Genomic DNA, 21,684 nt, shown 5'->3' with positions numbered 1-21,684 from the left:
GAAAACTGGGTCGGAAATCGTAGCCTCTCCCCCCCCCCCCCCCCCTGAAGCACATCCATCCACCCTCACCCCCCCCCCCTCCAACAAAATAGAAACGAATTATGTAGAAAAGATCATGAAAGTTAAATATAATAATCTTAACCTCTGGGAGGTATGCGGAAAAGTACCTGTGGAGAACGAAGGAACGAAAACGGGTTGGACACACCCACAGATAGACAGTTAGTAACACCAACAGACAGAATAATAAGAGGAACTGTTTAGGGGGTGGTTCGTTGCGGGTGCACACTAGTTTGATCTATGTTTTACCCTATCATTAAAACGATCTCTTGGGACGGCTCAATGGGGTAGTAGAGCATACGACTGCTAAACCGAAAGTCTCGAGTTCGAATCCAGGGCTCGCGTAAGTAGAACGTCCTTGAGTCCACCTAGCTCTGGTGGGTACCTGACTCACTTTACGGACAGGTAAGAAGGCAGCTGGGCATAGTGCTGACCATACTACCCCTTCATATGCCGAGGTCACCGAACAGGTGAACTACATGGACCGCAATGTTTAAAAGGGTACTTTACTGAGAGCAATATCAATTATATTCTAGAATTAAATTGTGTGTTAGGCTGATAAAAGTCACAGAGCAAGGGCTGCCATCGGCCTGGTAGACGAGCAATCATCCCTTGTTTTTATGCTACACTGTATCTTTAGTGTTTGGTATATAGCCTACGCGGTAAGCTGCCACAACGAACATAGGGGATTGTCCATGGAGAATGTTATACCTCTTTGGCATAACTGTGACTCAAAAGTTGATCGCTAACGCTAAGATAAAATAAAATTTGGTAAAACAATGTGTTTGTAAAAAAAAATGTGTTTGTAAAAAAAATGTGTTTCTAAAAAAAAACATAATTATTGGAATTCTGGTTATAAAAGTATTCTCTCGTCTCCCCCTCCCCCATCCACTTTGATCCGTTTATGTTTTTTTGTTTGGTCAGAAAACTACCTCAGAACCCATTTAAATGCATCGGATGCAGACAATATCTATAGCAATCAAGTAGAAGTCTCTGATTTGCCTTGTTTAACTGTTTAAATTTAGATAAACATTTTACTTTTTACTACAAGGAATTAGTTTTGCTACTTCTCAAAAATACTGGATAGATAAAACGTACAATGTGTTTTGATAGGCCTACTTTCAGTGTATCTTCCAGGCATCTCTTCGCGAATGGAAATTCATGTAGAAAACGTACTTTTAATAGTGTCCACCCCCCCCCCCCCCCCCGAAAATATCAAGCCCCCGGAGAAAAAAGTCTGGAAGAAACACTGCCTACTTTTGATGTGTACGATTGGTTTCTTTTGAAGTGTTTAAAGATTTATCTAACCATCAAGCCGGTGAAAATCGTTTCGAATTATGTTGTCCAAAAAGCCTTCCCCACCCCAATTAGGGAAAGGTTGATTGGTTCTTTTTACCTTTATTTATTTTGCTTTTTCACATTTATTAGAAAAAAAAACAGTTGCATTCGTAGGCCTAAAGCTTTGTAGCAGTCTATTTTCTGAGCTTCTACATGATATAAATCAGTGATGCCACTTTACTTTTTTAGTTTTTTTTACCATTGTTGGCACCCCAAAACACCCATCTCTTAACTACGCCTCTGGTAACGACAGAGGGAGGGGAAATGACCGGAGAGTAATTGACGGGGAGGAAATGTAGAATGTAGTAGGGCTTTCACACAAACAAAACAATTGAATTGACTTTGTTGACATTTAAAATTTTAAGAGCACACTTATTACAATTTTGTTTAAAAAATAATAAACAACTATTTAGCGAATTTCGGAGCCGCAATGCATACATTAGAAATTACAGGCAGTGTTTCTTCCAGACTTTTTTAAGGGGGAGGGGGACGGCGGTAGACTTTTTTTTGGGAGGGGCAGAGCCCCCCCCCCCCCCCCCCCCCGAGAAGAGATGCCAGGAAGGAACACTGATTACAGGCTACGTATTCTGCTGTAAATCAATTTTTATTTCAATGCCAGTTTGTACACATTAGATCTATGTTATCATGTCATTTGGTTATCCAAGTTCTCGGGAATTAGTATTAACATCGCTCTAAGTTTCGACAAATGGAAAATTCAAAACAAGAAGTAGGCTGGTCTAAGTGGCATAGGTTTAGTTGTCTGTCTCACTAGATTGACTAGATCTAGAAATCTAGATCTAGACTAGATTCTAGATCTACATTTTAAATTTAATTAATTCATTTTAAATTTAACCTATTCAATTGCAAAGTAGACTCTATATACCCCTTTAAAGTTTTAACTTAAAATTAGGCATTCCGACTTCCGCTGTTTCGATTCGGTATTCAACATCCGGACTTTTCGATGCAGTCTTTATAAAAACTCGCCCTTTTCCGAAGAATGCCGAATCTCACTGTTGGAATCGAGTTTTAAGAAATATTCGATATAGATATTCTAGTGTAGTCGTATTATATGTTTCAATTAGAAAATTACCGCCATTATGACAATCTTTAAGCCGAAATCGATCGCACGATTCTAATGAGTTTATCTCGCGAACATGTCCCGTACGGTGCTGTCACATTTTAAATAAGTTTACGTATTAAACCCTTTATAAGTGTCTTGCCATTAGTTGTAAGTGTCCATTAAATAAACAAATATTATTATAATAACGGTTTTATGGCACTTACTACTTCTGCTTACGAGTTATCATACATGTCAAATCCCCGAGCTAGCGCTTCGGCCTTGACAACGCCATGGCGTCGGTTTAGCACCGCATTACCTATTATCGATAAAATACGCGCACTAATGCCAATGACGTTGTTTTCGAAGTTGGAAAGAATTTAAATTGTGGGTGGCACTGTTAAAACTAGATAAAATACGTTGATCAAGTTATCTATTAAAACCGACAGGCAAGAAGCTTAGGCTTACATTAAATAGTGTTAAGCATTTCACACATACCTACTTACTTAGATTTAAGGCTAATAGTACTAATACTAATAGCCTTTAAATTTTAATATACTATTATACTTCATACTATAAATAAGTTATAGGCCTATTTCTTAGTATAACTAATGCTATATAGTATATACTATATGTATCAATTGATAAAGTAAGTCTGGGCCTATTATTGGTTATGATAAGTAAAGAAGCTTGGTGATAAACTTATTTAATTATTTGTAATAATTATGCTTATGACATTAGTAAATAATTAACAAAAGGTGCAGCAATTGACATGGGGGGGGGGGGGGTACTAATTAATAAGGCAGTGAATTTAGAATGACATGAAAAAGGCATGATAATTATTATTCATAATAATTTAGGATACAATTTTTACATTTAATAATAAAAAGTAACAAAAAAAAATAACAACAAACAATACGGATTTAAATCACTGCATGTTGCCAATTATATATTCCTATAAGCAGATAGACAGGGAAGCTGTAACTTCTGATTTGGTACAAATTAACACTTAGCTTAATAAACTTTTACAAGAATGTAAGGTTTTTCTATTGATTAGTAATTTAGTTGTACCAAAATATCAATAGGGTCTTATAAAGGCCCTAGTATATTAAAGTAGTTTCCCTTTTGGACCTGTCAATCCATCATCCATAAAGCAGCTGAAGTAGAGTTTATCTGTTTCTTGACCCATGCACATGAAGTGATGGTGTGGTTAGCTCTCTGCCAAGCTATCTTTACTTTCCCTTGGGTCAGGTACTCATCTGAGCTTGGTGGATGCTGCACGCTGCACAGACAGACTCGTCTGAGATCTGAGCTTAAGACTTGCATGTTAGTAGTTGAGTGCTTTAACACACCATCCCTAGTTTTATTTTTTAGCATTCTTCTTATTACATGCTTCAGTATCAATAACCAAAATGTATCCTATCTATTATAGTAACATTCTGGACATACGTCCGTTGCAGTCACTATAATTACTATAAAAGGGTGCAACACCCTTTCATAGGACTTTTTAATTATATGCAGTCATACTTAATATAATTTTTTTCTATATTATATTTCTATTGCCCCCACCCTCTAGCAAAGTTTCAGTTTTAATATTAAAAAAAAAAACATAGACTTTCAGTCTGCATATTGACCTATATAGAACAGCACCCCTCACTTTAATTTGACTTGATTAGTTCTAATTATCCTTCATCAAATTTTGATTTTACTTTCATATTTCTATTGCCCACACTCTCTAGCACTAATGTGCAAAGTTTTATAATTATATCTCGAATAGCAGCAGTGGTATGCAAGCCTAAAGCCAATCACACAATTAAATCCGATGTTACAGTGATATATAACAGGTTTAATACATAACTTTAAAAATTCATATAAAAAAAACTATTAGGCCTAGAATGATAAATTTGGTATTTTTATCAATGGGGTATATTATAGGATTAATCTGTGTACATTTTATCATTCTATGGTAATTAGGAAAAATATCCCAACATTCCTACTTAAAATAAAACACCAAATTAAAAGTTAAAAAACTTGGGTAATCTATCGTAACACTATCGTTTTAAAATCGCCCGCGACTAGTAATGTGAAAAACAGGTGACTCCTTAAATTTGACATGGTTTTTAGTTATGTTTTGATATTACTTCTCTAATTGCAGTCACTGTTAGTGTTACGTCCTGGTTTAATACTGGCCACCAGTTAAAGTTTGTCCTTTAGGGCCTATTACTATTTCATACTGGCCACCAGTTGTTACGTTCCAAGTTTGTTTCAACTCAAGATACGTTTCGTGTTTACTTCAATACTTTTATTCGGTCTCAATTCTTTACACACAACAGACCAGCACTCGTCCTAACCGCTACCAACTAACCGCTGACCTGCCCCACAATCGTTCTCTCGCGCTTTTATACCCGCATTCGACCTTGGGATTACCATACATAAACACTTGTGGGTTAACAATATTCTAGGGTAAACTCAACTCACACACGCACTCTCCCCTATTTCTAGATTATTCTAACCTGATCTCAAATGCCCCTAGTAGTCACCATGACTAAATTCTTCCAACAAGTGGGAGTTGTTTGTGTTCCAGCACTAATTAATTTCATAGTTTAATGTCGACATTAGATTTACTGGTGAGTAATACCAACTGCTAAAATGCTAATTTACACACTATTAACAACATGCATAACACTCACCTTTTTTTTTGAAGAATCCATAGTGGACTCAAACAAAAAATTCTGGATTTTGTTTAAAATAAAACTATAATTGATTAATCCAACTTGTTGAATTGTTCTAAATAGTAACATATTTGTGAGTTATCTATAAATGGTGTAACCTAGATAGGGTTCTACTATAGTGAGTAATATGTGTGTGTGGGGCATTGAAATGTAAATGTAATTTAAGAATGATGGTTATTATAGAGGAGAAAGTGTGGGAGTATATCTATTGCACGTGGGGGGGGGGGGGGGGGTGAATGACCCTAAATTAAGCCCAAAAATTTTCAATTAACCAACCTATAGAATAAACTGATGATCTATTATTTTTTTTTAGGTTGTATAAACTAACAGTAGTCAACAACTAATGAATTGGGCTAGCAACATCACACAGTAAGTTGTCTGGAATCTGTGTATTTGAAAATGTTTATCTCCTAAATTCTGCTTATAAACAAATATGCTTATTCCTGAAAAAAAAGAAGGCGATTTCCCCCAACATAGTTAACTGCTAAATGTTAAAGTAAAAAAATTAAATATTTAGTGATCTATTTAGCATATGAAGTAGAGTTCATGTTTCTTGAACTCAGCTTATGTAAGTCAAGTGTCCATTTGAGCTAGCTGGACTCATGACATCCGACAGTCCAAATCTATATCCGAACTCGAGACCTTTAGGCTAACAGCAAAATGCTCTAACATTTAGCACCCCCATCCCATGAGTTAACATGTTATATGCCATCCAGGTTTTCTTTCTGGATTTGCTTCCATCCAAGAATGATCTGCAAGGCAGTTGTTGTCGAAATATGTTTTCTCTTCTAGATAGGATGTTTTTCTCAGCCAATGAGCCTCATCTGCCTGCGATCTGAACTCAGGACATTTGGAGTTAGCAATCATACACACCCCCGCCTTACCACGCCATCCTCTATTACTGTTTTAGTACTATCAATTGTTAAAATGGAATAAAACATTTTATTTAATGACAATCTCTTTACAGACTTTCCAATCATGAGTGGTGGTATGACAGACTTAGAGAAGAAGTTGATTAAAACTGGGAAGCTTGCTGCAGATGTCTATTCAAGAGCCTTAACACATGCTATTAGCTCTGTGTGCACTAAAGTTATCAAGAAGGATGGTAATTACTGACTCAATTTTTTTTACACATTATTGTAATTTTTTAAGTGTATAATAGTATAATAATAGAGAATACTTTTATCTTATTTATTTTCATTGAAAGTTATCTAGATTATTTATCATTAATTAGCCATTGAAAAAATTAATAGACAACACTAAAATGACGTATTTAAGCCTTAAGGATGTGTTTACTTGTTGCCTCAAAAAGTTATTAACTTATCATAAATCAATTATTTTTAAAAATAGTCTATTAATTTCTTTTAAAAAAATGATAACATTTTTGTTTTGCAGAATGTTCGCTTAAATCATCTGACTCAGAGTGTATGGATTTTTGTAATTTTAGAACTAAAGCTCCATGCCAGAATAGCTGCAATGGTAATTTAAGATCTATTTTCCTTATTAATAATGGTGATGTCCATGTTTTTATTGAACCGCTTTACTTTTTGTTTTTATATTGAGTATTTGTTTGTAATATTGTTTGTAATTTACTCTGCAGAGTTTGTCTGTGAAAGTGAGGCAACATACCCTAAGGTAATGCATGAATGCTGCTAAGTAAAGTGATCTGTTTCTTATATCTTCCATATATTTATTAGGAAATAAGTGGGGGTTGTTAAGTCATGTGCCCTCAGTTATTTATTTAATCATTAGAACTGAAACCCAAACAATTTTTGTTTGAAAAGGTTTGCTTTTACAAATTTTGTATTATTTAAAATAGTAACCCATCATTGATTCAACATATTGTTAAATTATGTAAATCACATGCCTTCATATACTTAATCTTGCCTGTGTTATTTAAATAAGTTCTTTATTCTTAGAATACCTAAGACTAAAACATTTAGTAAAGAAATTGTGCTATCCATCATTTTTTTGTTTTAGAAAGTCAGGGACTCACATAGGAAACCAAAGAGCGATATTGATGAAACTATGAGAAAGATATCAAAACAGATGGGGAAGATCTCTTTACATTGTCAGGTTAGCCAATTCACTAACTGCAATCAGTTGTTTAAAACAGTACAATAAGGAATTGGTCATTAAGACTGAAGCTGTTATTAGGTCTTGTTTTGTGATCTTCATTGTTAAATGTTATGTTAGACTGGATTTCCCCCATACACTGTGTTATTATTATGTGTTAAAATGTTATGCAATGTTTTGTGATATATTGTCCTACATGCTGTTTTGTAAAATTTAAGCCAAGGGCTAGCTACTCACAAGCTAAAGTTTAACAAAAAAATGTACTTAAACAACATGATAAATAAGGTTCTTGGTGTTTTGAATTTGCAGTTTTTTTTTTTTTACAGTGCTTACTAAAGTAAACACATAATTTTAAACCCAGTAAATTATACATAAATATTGATCATAAGCAAAATTTGAAGAAGAAAAAAACAATTATATTACTTAAATAACAATAAATAATGTCCATGGTGTTTTATTTTGGCAGTATTTCTTTACGGTATTTTAAAGTAAAAACAATAATTTTAATCCCCGTAATTTATACACAAATGATAATAATAATAAAGTTATTTCCAGAGTGTTTTTCCCAATAAATTTTACTTCTCAACAAAATGTGTTGTTTTTAAAAATCATGTAGGCCTATATAATATACAATATTATAAATATGATATATAATGTAATGTACATATTATAATCTACTATAATGGACTCTTCAGTGCTACTTCCAGTCCTGTACTGATGGAGACCTAAGCTGTGCTGACAGAAAACATGTCAGTGCATATCATAGTGATGTTACCAGCACTACCAGAGTCACTAGAAGTGCCAGAGTCACTCCTAGGAGTGCAAAAGTAACTCGCAGTGTCAGACGAGTATACAGGGTAAATAATTGTGTTCATAGTATACACATAGGAGATGGTTCTGTTCAGTTTAATTGGGATAAGATTATCGCCTTTGCTTGCTTCAATTATTTTATCTGTTAAATATTTTGCATCCCAATTTTTTACAACTCATCAGATTAAACAGTTGACAGAATGACCCATTTGGTTTTAAATGTTAAGACCAAAAATATATATAACTCTAAATTAAAATAGAACAATCCACACCAAAACAAAATTTTCAAGCTTCATATGCCCCACTAATTGTTTTATAATCTTTTTTTTTTAATTTTTGAAGTTGAAAATGATTTTTTTTTTAAAATAATTTTTTCAACTTGAAAAAAAAAATCGTATTTGGTCATTTTTAGAAGTTTAAGAGAAATAACTGGTACCTTTTAATTCAGAGTGCTTTAGTAAACTTAATTCCAATTTCATTTTGTTTTGTGGGTTGAATAATTTTGTTTTTTATTGTGTAACAGAAATAAAAAGTTTTACTGTTTTCTTTTCCAGAGTAACAGTTCCCCTCGAACAAGAAGTTCATCTTTCTCATCCACATCATCCGGCAGCACAGCATCTGCTTTAAAAAAAAGGAAAAAGAAAAAAATGGCCACTGATGATGCACGGCATATCCACTTTGATCTGATTTCCTCCAATTTGGAATCATCAATGAAAAATACTGAGGCAGCATTGGAATCTTTCAAGTCCCAGAACTCCGTAAAAAGTTCTGGTAGTTCAACCTCTGAGAAAAGCGAGCCGTCTCGAAAGTTTTTAGATGAAAAAGACATGCAAATCCTCTACAGTAAAAAGCCTTCAAAAAAGAAAAAGACGCCTTACCCGCCTCTGTTATCTTTGAGCAGCACGACATGGTCAGACTCATCTTCTGTTCCATCACAAAGAAAACAAAAGGAAAAAGTAGCACCCCCTGAACCCGTGAATCAATCCCAGAATGCTGTTAATAGTAAAGTATCTCTACAAGATCTTAGAGACCAAAACGGGAGAGGATCTAGTCCTTCACATAGTTTCTCATTCCGAAACTCTTTTATAAACAAGAGTCTAGCTGTAAATAATAATCAAAATAGTGAATCAAGAAAAGACCCAAGTAGCCCTGATTGCAATAAAAATAAAAACCATCGTCACAGAAAATTATCAGCAAGCAAGCGTAAAGAAAACACGGTTCATCGAAAGAAGTCAGTCCCGGGTAGACTTCACAGAAAGCCAGCTAAACCCTGCCTTCAAAGCACAGATAGTAAAGACCACCCTACCAAGCATGATAAGGTAGGGCCAAATCTGTGTTCACATTGCTGTGTTCAGGGTAAAGCCATGACCAAGCCATCCAGTTCGGCACAGTGTGGGGAACAGGGCATCAGGATCATCACCAAGCCTGGGCAGTACATTGTGAGGAAACCAGTGCAGGGTACCAACACCCATGTCCTGCATGTTGAGCCTGGTCGATTTGTGAACCTGACCATCCATGACCTTGTTGAGTGTTAGAATGTGGGGAACAATTTGGTCTTTGTAAGCATGTAAATCTAAGCCGATACTCCAACTCTACTTCTCTTCTATTTAGAAGTTCCGTGTTCCATATATTGACACAAGTGTTATCCACTTATCATGTTTTAAAAGCAATTGTAACATATTTTATCCATTTGTCTTTCTCTTAACTGCCAAAAATACTGTTTAATTAATATATTAATGAAAATGCAATTTTCTAGTCAATATAGATAAAACCAAATGCATCAAGTTTTTTAATTTATTATTTTATCCTACAAAAATGTGCCTGGCATATGATATTATTGTATCATTGTATATGTTTATTCTGCAAATTCATCTTGGCGATACACATTTTTAATGATTGCTAAAATAATTGAGGATAAATGTTCTGTAATGAAGTACGTTTTTGAAAAATCATGAGTCAACACAAAAATGCAACGATCTATGGTTGTTATCAAAGCCTCTAGTGTACATCAGCATTTTAAAAAAATATTATGCATGAATTTTTTTTAGTTGTTTATTTATTTTATATAAATTTATATTTATAGCCATCCCATTGGCATATATTATACTATAAATTGCATTTTATATTATGCATTTTTAAAAGATGTACATTTTTCCTGTTATATTAAAATAAGCGTGTTTTCTTTGAATACAGAAACAACATGTAGCTGTTGACAAAAATGTGATTTGACTTTACTGTGTTCATTTACCATGGTGTTGAGCTATAATTATACACCATCTACATTTAAAAACTGCTTGAACATGTCAATATTTTATATCTCTAAAAATTAGAGTTTTTTAAGAGAATTTTCAATAATTTTACTTATGAAATAAAGGTTAATAAAACTGTGTTTTATAGTCAATTTTTAAACTTTTGTAATGGTTATATGTTTGAATTTCCCTTTTATTTTAATACATAAGAATTTTTATTTTAGGAAAATACAAATTTTAATGTTGTGTTTAAGCTTTCCCAGTTAATGATTAATTATTAACATACATTCTCAATCTTTAATTAAATTTCTTTCAAAATTTTAGCAGATTTAGGTCTAGTTATCATTTGCACCTTACTGTAAAAATTAAAAAGCAGGGCTCTGTAAACAACAAAAGTAAAGACCATACAACTTGTCACTTACTTTGGCTTTCTAGAACAGTGATGAGGGTACAATAACAAATAAAAGAACAGAGTGCATCATATTTAAGTCAGCTAGCTAAATGAGTTTTCTTTAACATTTGTCCATGTTATCTCCCTTGTTTATTGTCTATAGAAAATCTTGAAATTAATTTTCAACAACTAATTTAATATTAATTCAAAGGGGAAAAAAATGAGAGATTCTTGTATTATCGGAATAGAAATTATCTGGAGAATTTGAAATGAATCGCTTCAATAAAAATGGGTCAGATTTAAGTTGCGAGATACGACCACAAACAGACAGACATAGTGAATTAAGAAAAAGCTTGTGATTACATAGAAAAGTTGTATGCTTTAATGCTGCAGATTTCACACTACATCAAACAACACATGGTATAGCAAACTATACATTTATTTTTAACCACATTTTAGCAGTACTAAAATAACTAACCAGGTAAGGATTTAAAAAAAAAAATTGTAAGTATAATTACTAAACCTAATTTTATTGCAATGATTTTCTAATTTTCATATTTTACTTATCCGTATTTAAAAATTGTTCAATTGAAATTCTTATTGGCATCATTATTTTACTATACACAAGAAAAATTTCCAGGTGTTGAAAAAAAATGTTGGAAAAAAACTTTGTAAATAAGTTTATTTTTTTAATCTGACTTTGTTTTACTTCAACTTGTTACAATAATGCTGCATAGGTAAATAATGCAAAATTGTATGGAACTTTTAAAAAAATAAATTATTATTTTAAATGCAGAGCTGACATAAAATTTTGTTAATAAATAATATTTTTATTTCCCATAGCTACTTTTTCTACCATTGTAATTACAAGCAGGATTAGTAAATATAGTTCTTCATAATGGTAATATGTATTCAAAACTATTAAAAGTAATAACATTTAAACAAACAAAAAAACAGTAAATAGCAACACAAGACTTTTCAAGCAAAATATTTACAGCAGGAAAAAAAGATGTACTTTATTTTTCAATAAATAGTTTTGTTCTGGCAAGAATGATGTATATTTTCTGTTACAAAAATATATTTTTTTAACAAAAATGTTTAAAAGTTGATTTTTGTTCCCAATATCTACCGTCATACAGCTTTAAGAACCACATCCTGGATACTGATTTCAGTTAAATGAAAGAGCACTGTGAATACAATCTTAGAAGCAATTTTTAAAGCTAGAATACCTATTGTCTGAAACCTTGTGATCTTTAAACACCCTTTTAAGGCAAAAAAATTAATTTCAATAGCACTAGTCTTTAACATATTTTGTATGTATACAAAAACAGTTCTGACAAAATGATTTTTAATAGAAAAAGACTATCTGCTCTTTTAAATTAAAATGATAAAATAATACAAAAAATGTTAATTGTAGATGTATACATGTATAGATATACACAAGCAAAGTAGATTTTAAAATGTTTCATAATATAAAACCATATAAATGTCTTTAAATTTAAAAAAAAATCAAAACAGTGTAATTTACCTTTAAATAATTTTTTCAGTTTTAATGAACAATGTATACCTAAAAAATAAACTAAAACCGTGTATACAATCATTTTTTAAAAGTAAAACTGATATTATTTTTTTATTTATAAAGAAAAATTATTAAAAGGGTTAGTCAAAATTTACATTCACTAATATAAAAACATAAACTTACTTTATGCATACACATTTTTATATAAAATTATAAATAAAATTGCCTTGCTTGAAAATGTTTAAGTTATTATAACAAGTTTAAAAAGTACAGTTTATTTATAATTTTGTTTACATGATCTCACAGCCTTTTTAGGGGAAAAAATAATAAAAGATAAAATATGATTATCACAATTCATGTTGTAGATATCACTGTGTTTAATTGTTTTTAGTTCACTGAATTAACATCTTAATACTTTAGCCAAGGTAGTTTAACAATTTTGTCTGAATTTGGCCACTCATAGCGGCACTGGTATTCAGTAATACTTGGTGAGAATACATTGGACTGAATGGGACGGCCATAAATGGAAAAGTCTGGGCAGGGGTTGATTTTGAAATCTGAAGTGGCGGCGTTAGTATCAGGTTTGGTGAACCTCAGCATGTACTCAGTCTTGCCTGGGTAGGTTGTATTGATACCAGCCTGTAGAAAAGTGGTTGAAAACAGTTATTGGTGATGATAAACTTATGTAAATTCCAATTATTTTAATTTGGAAATAGTGTAAAACTGTAATTGTATTCTCAAAAACATTTCAGAATATGAATATTTAGACACTACATACATAATGTAACATATTTATAGAAAAAAAGTATTGAACCTGTAATAAAATCCTACCTACTACATTGTAATGAAGAAAAAAACATGTCTGTATTTATTTAGCTTAAAACATAATACAAATAAATATTGTACCTGTTCCTGTACACTGTTTAGCTCATAAGGTTGTTTTGGAGATGGAATCTTGTTAGCACACATATCTATTTTACTATACTGTTCACATGCATTAAAAGCATTAAGTGATTTCACTTCATCCATCACAGAAGAGTAACGGGGATAACCACCATCTAGTGGGGCTGATGTTTTGGGGTAAAGTGAATCAATGGTTCTATACCCTAAGGAGAGAAATAAATCAATGTTATTGTTATTTTTTTTATCTTACATTATGGTTTTGGTTCATGACCAGAGTTTCTTCCAGGCGTCTCTTCGGGGGGGCTTCGCGAAATTTTTTACCGCCCCCCCCCCCCCCCCCCCAAATGAAATGAAATTTATATAATTTATATCAAAAATATATACTTTTAACAGTGTCCGCCCCCCGAAGAAAGTCTACCGCCCCCCCCAAAAAATTTCAAGTGCCCCCCGGAGAAAAAAGTCTGGAAGAAACACTGTTCATGAAAACCACTAAAGTTAAATTTTTTAACAACTTCAACTCACCAGACTAAAATTTGTTTTTGTGAATTAAAGCATACCTCTTGTCACTCTCATTGGCGGATTGCTGCTCCCAAACCGTATCTGTTTCTTCAAGGCTCCCATGTTGGCTGGTGGAACCCCACCGTACTCACTGAAATCAGAACTGGGCTCCCCAATTGCTCTAAGTGTTCTGTTCACCACGCGCTGATCCAGGACAGGGTCGCCCAAAGCTAGAGATAAAATAATTACTATTACCAAGGGACGGACATTGAAATTAGCATAGGGGTCAGCGTGGTCAAGTCAGTAAAGCTCATGGTACTAAACCGAAAAAGCCTGTGTTCGAACCGTCTGGCAGATGAGAATCAATTGGTGAGGACAGGTGCTGCCTTGGACAAAGGCTATGGAAGCAAACTGAAAAAAGAAAATCATGCTGAAATCTTATTCTATGGCCTAAATGAGGCATAACAAATTGACAAGTAATACTCAATTGTGTAGGAGAAAATCCCTTACAACATTACAACTAAGAACAAAGAAGAAAGAGAAGAAAAATTAGAATAAATTACTAAATAGTATATTGCAATATAAAATTATTAGCAGATTTCTTCTTGTCTGGCAAGTTCTATATACTTCCTTTAATAAAAAAAAAATTATCAGTTATCACTGTTAGGTTGAAAATCAAAACCAAGACTTATGCGAACAATGCTATTAAAAACATAAATTTTTAGAAAGATAAGTGGTTTTTATTTCACTGACTTGTATGAGATCTTGTTAGATTGTTCATGAGTCCAAGCTCTCCTTTTCGATCCATCCATGTTGTTTTCAATCGAAATGGGTCTCTATTACCTCGAGTCAAATTGTTGCGATAGCCAGTGTATCTATCAGTAACTCCTATGCTGTCACCAAACTGTTTTATGCGATCGGCTGCATCAAATGTGTATGGTTCCAGTTGCTTCGATTAGGAGAAAATAATTAAAACCATTAGGTTTTCACAAATAAATACATTTCTAAAACTTACACTTTTTTTGTTAAAAAAAATAGATTAATTTTAATTATGGGCATACATACTTTTAAATACATAACATACAAAAGTTTATGTGATTAACAGAAATTGAACTATTACAATAAAGGCATAGCTGACAATCATATAGATGAGTTCATTAAAACACTTTGTCTTGAAATTGAGAAGAGTATCACACAAAATGCTTACAGAATAGAACATAACAGAGCGTTAAATTTACCTACATTGACAAGTAAGTTTAATGCTCTTGTATAAAAACAATAAAAACAACACATATATCTTGTTGTAAGTGTCAAAAAATAATGGTGAAAACACCTGATGAGTAATTAGTCAAATGAAAGCTAAAAGGCTTTGGTAGTGTTCCAATCAAGCCACACAGTTCACCTGAGTGACTGCTTCGACAATATTAAAAAAGCTATGGGATGCTCAGGACAAAACAAAATTTGGAAGCAACTATGTAAGTCAATTTATAAGATCCTATCAAAAGGTTTACATTTTTAATACATACATATCAAGGTATAATTTACAAGAATAATATTGCATACCCGAAATGCGCTTTTGAGAGAAGATATTGCCCATTGATGTAGTTCTCTCACTTGATTTTCTTGCTTTCCAAGAACAGCTTGGTTTGAAAGCAGACGCTTATATTCACAAAGGTAAGCTCCAAGATTACTGATTGCATTCAAGGCACCTATTTAAGTTTTTAGAATTTAAAGTTAAGTCAAAGCATAATTACAGATTTACAGTTAAATGCAGTGATAAGAGGTAGATAGTCTTTATATTTTGAAACATTCAACATATTGTTGAGAATAGTCTATTAACTTGGTTATTAAATATTTTAAGCACTATTTTAAAAAATTATCTCACACATGTTAAGTGTATGACTAGGCCTATAGGATGTGATAAGGCGGCAAAGTTTAAATTTATTTTAGTATTCCATTCCTTGCCTTATTGGCCACCTGAGATGGTATGGGCATGTCACATGAGCCAACTGACTATCCAAAACAATAATGCAGGGCATGGTGCATGGAGGGAGAAGAAGGGGAAGGCAAAGACATCATTGGGGGGAGGACATCAAAGATTAGAATGGGCTATCAAAATGCAGAGGACAGAGAAGGATATAAGAGTAATAGCTAACATGAATAAATAAAATATAAATGGGGGGGGGGGGGGGGCACAAAATTGATAGTTCGTCCCGTGCTACGTTTCTGGAATCAACTACCTGAATGATGCTGTGCTGTTTCATTTTGTGTGTAGTTTCCTGGTTGTTTCTTCCACTCCTGAGATGACGTCAAGAATGTATTATCTAAGCACAGATGATCAAGTGCATTCTTAGCCACGGTAAATTCTCTGGCAATCTCCTCAGTTACATAATAGTTTCCTGATTGAAGAATGTCCTAAGAAAAGTTTTTAAAAATTTAACTTTTTACTATCAATCAACCTTAACCTTACATACGCCTACTATCAAGAATATATAGTGAAATATGTCTAGTAGCAGGCCGATATTAGTTAATTATATGCACTATTAGAGTATTGGAGGAAGCTGTAGACATTACAAGATTACTTAGGCGTGTCTGCGTTACTATTATTATCATATATAGACCATACAATTAATGAAAGCAAATTTTTATATTCTATTATTACTAATAATTAGGCCTTAAGATATCTAGAAAAGATATTAAAAATTATTTATATTTTATTTTGCCTCTATATCGTTATCAGCGGGCACTAGTTGTGTTACGTGTTATTTATTATAATTATATAATATAAGTCATAATATTAATATCATAATATTAACAGAGTAGGCACTAGTATATAGGCCTAAATATAATATTAATAGTATTATATAGTATAAATTAAAATATCAATATAAATAATGATTATTTTAGTAATCTACGCCTACACTCCTACACTCACTTCACTAGATTCTAGATTACCCTCAAGTTCAACACACACTGGCCTAGCTGCCTACGGACAGAGCCCTAACTTGTAACTTGTAACTTAACCTAGTACTAACTACAGTCACTCTCACTGTGACCACCATTAAATTTTGAATGCTTGTCTACAGTTACTTATTTTAATCAACTCATTAAGTGGCATTAACATTATTTTTAAAAGTTTTATAAATATTAGTTTATTACCAATATCATATGACAAGTTGCTGCTGTCATCTCAGGCAGTACACCGCCCTGCCTTGTTGCCATAATTATTAAATAATTAATGAGATGAGTGTACGCTAAACTTTGTATCTAAATTTATATTAGGCTTCAGGGCGTTTACTAATATAAAGTTTTTAGCAGATCGATGGTAATTTAGCCGTGGTAAGCTTAGCTTACTCGGATGTTATTTTTTTTCGCCAATGTAAGCTTCCTTAGTGATGGTAAAGAGCTAGCGTTAGCAACGTAATTAAAAAACCCATTTCTTAACATAAATGAATAGTCAAAGGGCGGTAATTCTAAATCTAGTTGCGTTTCGTCTTAATTATAAATTTATAATTTATATAATTCATGTAAACAAGTGTTTCCTCTATTATTCCTACAGTTCTTATTTTAGATTCGTGATTTAGATCTAATTTTGTTAACGAAAAGTTTTCATAGTTTAGCTAGCTAGATCTAGAATATAGATTCTAGATCTAGATTCAACTCAGATCAAGAAATTCTAGATTCTAAATCTAAATTTGTAAGTTGTAACTTCTCAGACTTCTGTCTGCTGATACCGTCACTGAGACTGATCTGATACTATTAAATTAACTATAGTGATAGAAATCCATTCCTCTAGTCTAAGTCTAACTCTAGTCTAGAATCTAGTTCTAGACAAGAATCTATCAGTGATGACTGATACTCACCTGATAGTGATAGATTTTTGTATAGTCAAGTTAGCTGATACAAAATAAAGAAAATATACAACAGTAAAAACTAAGATAATTAAATAGCCTAGGCTATAGATTTCTAATTCAAATATTGTTCATGTCAACTTTCATAATTAGAATTATTTTTATAACAAGTAGATTTAAGTATTAGGCTAATAAGTATCTATATAAAATATATATAGGCCCTATATATAATTCTCTTCTGGGATCAGTTAGAAAACAAGCTGCAAGCGCGCCTTTGCAGTCCCCTCTCTTCCTCTCTATCACTACCACCCCCACCCCACCCCCACATGATCTGGTGAGCGGTGTTCACTCTGTTTACATTTTACAATCATAGAGACGGGTTTGGTGACTGCTATTAGGGGCAGATAATTTAGTTTGAAACGATTTTAAACTTAGAGGAGGTAACTAAGAGGAGGCTGCTTTCACGTGGGGGGGGGGGGGGGGGAGGTACTGTAGCAAATATTTTCAATGGCAGCCTTGGTACTGTCGAATTCACAAATTATAAATTACTGAAAAGTAGAAAAAAAAAACTAAATAGCGGCCTATGATACGCAGCGGGTCGGCTCGTATTATATAATTCTCTTCTGGGAGCCGCTAGAAAACAAGCTGCAAACGCGCTCCCTACCACCCCCACCCCTATATGGTCTGGTGAGCTGTTGTTCACTCTTTATGTTTACAAACATTACAAACACAGCCGGGTTCAGTGACGACTATTAGGGGCAGATAAATTAGTTTTAAACAATTTTAAACGTAGGGGGGGGGGTTTAGTTAAGTGGAGTTTACTTTAACGGAGGGGGGGGGGTGACGGAGGAGGGTTATCATCCTTAACGAGCTACTTATAGTGTTTTAAAGAAATATTTTCAGTGGCAGCGTTGGTAGTGTCGAATTCACAAATTATGAATAACTGAAAAGTAGAAAAAAAACAACAACTAAATAGTGGCGTATTATATGCTGCGAGTCGGCTCGTAACTAATAAAAAGACACAGCACCCACCCTAATCCTGTCTTTTATGAGCACCTGACCAAAAGTTTAACAATATAGAATCTATTTCTTTATTTTTAGGTCTGAAGATCAAGGCCCTAGTTAAATACTGAAGGTTTTTGGATAGATGGGCTCTGATCAAAGTACTTTGCCAGCGGGAGCTCCTGGCAGTAACCTAAGATCTCAAAGGGATGAGGAGATACCCTACACACAATATTCTATCAGTAAACCAATAGATTCTCGTGAGTAAAATACATAATTTTTGCTGATTATTTTGACTTATTTTTTACATCATAGTTTGGTGTACTAGTACAAGTGTTTTAGCTCAGTACAATATCATTCATTATGTAGATTTTAGTAGTTTTCACAAATAACTCATTGCTATTACTTACAAAATTAGAACTTTAAAACACAACTTTTTATTGTAAAATTATTAGAAAAAATATATCAACTAAAAATTACTTTTTGTACCAAAAGCTGAATTAAATATTATAAAATGTGTGTAGATGTCTGTTTCTGTAGCCAAAAGTATACATTGCATACCAAACTTATAAAAGTAAAGAATCCTCTTTCGGCCTAGCGACCCATTTGGAAGATTAGCCCAGTCACCTTTACTTTCCCTAACATGAGTTAGGTACCTATCAGAGCTGGGTGGACTCAAGCACGTTCAAGTACTAGTGACTTGAACCTGGAATCGAACTAGAGACTTTCAGGTTAGCAGCCTAGTGCTCTACCACTTTGGCCATGCCATCCCTCATACCAAACTTAAACACCTACTCATTGTCCTTCCCCCTCTTCCCCATTTCATAGAATAGATTGAGAATTGATTCACCTCCATTTTTTAGATTCCCCAAGACAGTCTCCCAGACCTCACAAGACCCAGAGACCAGTGGTCAAGCAGGAGAAGGATGGAACACCAAAACATGAAATTGTTGTTGTTGCCGATGGTCTGATCCCAGTGAAAGATCCTGACCCCGAGCTCACTAAACTCAACACAATCCCGGTGTTCTTCCCCATTTTGAAAGGTTCCCTCAATATCCCAGTGGGCAGTAAGGAGGTGGATGTGCTTGACAAGCTGGACCACAAACAGGTGTGCTTTGTGTTTATCTCCCTGTATTTCTAAGATACATGGTGAAGAATAGATAGATAAACTTTTATAATCTACCAGTTATTAAAAAAAAATGTTTTTTCTCTGTTTTATAAAGTAAAGTTTAAGGTATATTTTTTCCAAGAGGTATTCTCAACACATTATAATGACTTTGACCTGTGTTAATTTAGTTATTCTATTAGTGCAGTAGCTTTATGTGTTGTATTTAAAAAGTTATTCACCAGTTTGCTTATTGTCTGTTGAGTATAAGTTTATTTTTTTAAAACTTGCAAAGTCCTGTTACAGTTTTCCTGTTTAAAGTGCATTGCTTAAGCAAAATATATCCAAACAAAAGAAAATAATTGAAATTAAGAATATTACATTTGATATGTGAAAATATTTGATGTTGAGAGCATAGCATAATATTTTTTTTTGTTTCAGTTATTACTTCTCTGTTTGAGATATCAAGACCATTTGCGGCAGTTGGCTGAAGCCGTTGCCTTTGACCAGAATGCTCTGTGTATACGAATAAAAGAGGTTTGTTATAATACAATTTTACTTGCTGTTATTAAATATATTTAACATTTATTTTTTAATCTTGTAGCTTTTGTGTATTAAGAGACTATTTTTACATAAATTGTTTGCTAAAACCACACAAAATATTGAGCAAAATATTAATTATAGATGTTTATGGCTTTCAGGCCATTGTTACAAATTTCAAAGAATTAAATTTAATCCAAGATTTCCTAAACTTAATTATTTTGAAAAATGGGATAGGTGAAGTTAGATTAATGTTTGTTAGAGAGAAGTTTATTAGACTTTTGACTCAATTAATGAACTAATTTTACATTAAAATTGTATTTTTTTTAGATGGACCATACTATTCATGTTCTTATGAACACTCTGACAGACAGACAAAAAAAATACAGTAAATATGTTGAACAATTTGGTAGAGTCACAGAAACCTTAACCACACTGAAAAAAATTCAGAAATCTATGGAGGACATTGTGCCTAAAATGGACATGTTGAACCGGTTACTCCCAACATCTGAACAGCTTGAACCGTTTGGAACAAAACCTGAAAGATCTATGTCCAAGCCATGAATACCTTAAGTGATAAAAAAAATAGACAACTTATTTTTTCTTTAAGAAAGAAAGAATTTAAAAATGTAAAAAATAATGAAATAAACACAAAACCTTTAATAGTTGGGTATTGAAAGTATTCCTACTTCTTGTAATGCCAAACCAAATAATGGAACATTTTTCAGCCATCCATTTAAAAAATACTTTTAAATATCCTTGCATAAAAAAATAATGATAAAAAATTCCACAGGAAAAGAGTCTTATTGTATTATGATATTTAGATTAAGTAATTAAATGGTCTAATAATTTATCTTAAAAAATAATATAAAGCCTATATATATATAAAAAATATTTCTAGCTTCCTCTTGTATCTCAATAGCTTTGTTACCAACTCCATTACGTCTAGGAAATGTATATACTAAACTTAATCAAACTCTACTACAAAAATCTTGTGTGCATTTAAGGCAAAGGACAGTAAAGGGTTAAAAATTCTGTGATTATTTAGACTTGTCCATCTAAATTATGGCTTTGCTTTTTAGTAAGTAAATCTTATGTATACAGCTTGCTGAGTACACTAATACATTTTGGTAGTACCAGTTACATTATTTTATGTGTGTTATTATTGCATTAAATTATTTTTGGATTTAAATTATTTCAACAAATAATTTTGAATTTTTTAAATGACTGTTTGGTGATTAAATATTAGTGTAAAATCCAATGTGCAATTCTTAGTTAATACTCAGTTGTTATGCTATTAAGTATTAAAAAGATAGATTTTTCTCTGCTTTAGTCAATGTGTGTTTTTAACTTTTAGGGCGTCTGATTAAATTTTTAAACTTGAATAAATATGAATAAATGTTGTACACTTTACCTGGAGTAGAAAAAGTTTTGGTGTACTTAACTGAGCACTTAGTTTGAAAAATGTAGTTATAAGTCATGCTGGTCTACATGGGTATATGCAAAAAAGCAACTGATGGATTTGATAGCAACTGTTCCATGTCTTTATTGCTTTA

At 32.8% G+C, this 21,684-nt stretch overlaps 3 protein-coding genes and 1 long non-coding RNA gene across 5 annotated transcripts; 3 read left to right on the top strand and 1 right to left on the bottom strand.

The window, feature by feature from the left end:
- The first annotated feature begins 2,103 nt into the window (after positions 1 to 2,103).
- On the top strand, positions 2,104 to 6,663 carry LOC131933029 (uncharacterized). Of its 2 annotated transcripts, none has more exons than XR_009384805.1 (4): positions 2,104 to 2,122; positions 5,498 to 5,553; positions 6,152 to 6,289; positions 6,580 to 6,663. It is a non-coding gene; the product is annotated as an uncharacterized LOC131933029 (long non-coding RNA). The 2 variants fall into 2 exon arrangements; XR_009384804.1 differs by lacking the exon at positions 2,104 to 2,122 and adding an exon at positions 4,874 to 5,079.
- A 30-nt stretch (positions 6,664 to 6,693) lies between these two features.
- LOC131933027 (putative myosin light chain kinase DDB_G0279831) lies at positions 6,694 to 10,422 on the top strand. The gene is made up of 4 exons (XM_059289888.1): positions 6,694 to 6,819; positions 7,165 to 7,260; positions 7,956 to 8,117; positions 8,625 to 10,422. Exons 1-4 carry the CDS (start codon positions 6,694 to 6,696, stop codon positions 9,603 to 9,605), a joined length of 1,365 nt encoding a protein of 454 aa, XP_059145871.1. The 3' UTR covers positions 9,606 to 10,422.
- Positions 10,423 to 11,069: 647 nt separating this feature from the next.
- Positions 11,070 to 17,035, bottom strand: LOC131933028 (uncharacterized). The gene is made up of 7 exons (XM_059289889.1): positions 16,790 to 17,035; positions 15,871 to 16,045; positions 15,194 to 15,339; positions 14,384 to 14,579; positions 13,690 to 13,860; positions 13,136 to 13,335; positions 11,070 to 12,868 (listed from the first exon to the last, which is right to left on the bottom strand). Exons 1-7 carry the CDS (start codon positions 16,850 to 16,852, stop codon positions 12,638 to 12,640), a joined length of 1,182 nt encoding a protein of 393 aa, XP_059145872.1. The 5' UTR covers positions 16,853 to 17,035; the 3' UTR covers positions 11,070 to 12,637.
- Positions 17,036 to 17,275: 240 nt separating this feature from the next.
- On the top strand, positions 17,276 to 20,879 carry LOC131933026 (BLOC-1-related complex subunit 5). Its single transcript, XM_059289887.1, has 5 exons — positions 17,276 to 17,327; positions 18,583 to 18,743; positions 19,347 to 19,591; positions 20,030 to 20,125; positions 20,459 to 20,879. Exons 2-5 carry the CDS (start codon positions 18,629 to 18,631, stop codon positions 20,690 to 20,692), a joined length of 690 nt encoding a protein of 229 aa, XP_059145870.1. The 5' UTR covers positions 17,276 to 17,327; positions 18,583 to 18,628; the 3' UTR covers positions 20,693 to 20,879.
- The last annotated feature ends 805 nt before the right edge of the window (positions 20,880 to 21,684 follow it).

This window comes from Physella acuta, unplaced genomic scaffold, assembly GCF_028476545.2.
Source record: "Physella acuta isolate Inbredline_101_S28 unplaced genomic scaffold, ASM2847654v3 ptg002347l, whole genome shotgun sequence".
NCBI lineage: Eukaryota > Metazoa > Mollusca > Gastropoda > Physidae > Physella > Physella acuta.
The sequence above is the reverse complement of the archived record's forward strand: the minus strand, read 5'-3'. Positions and strand labels throughout refer to the sequence as shown.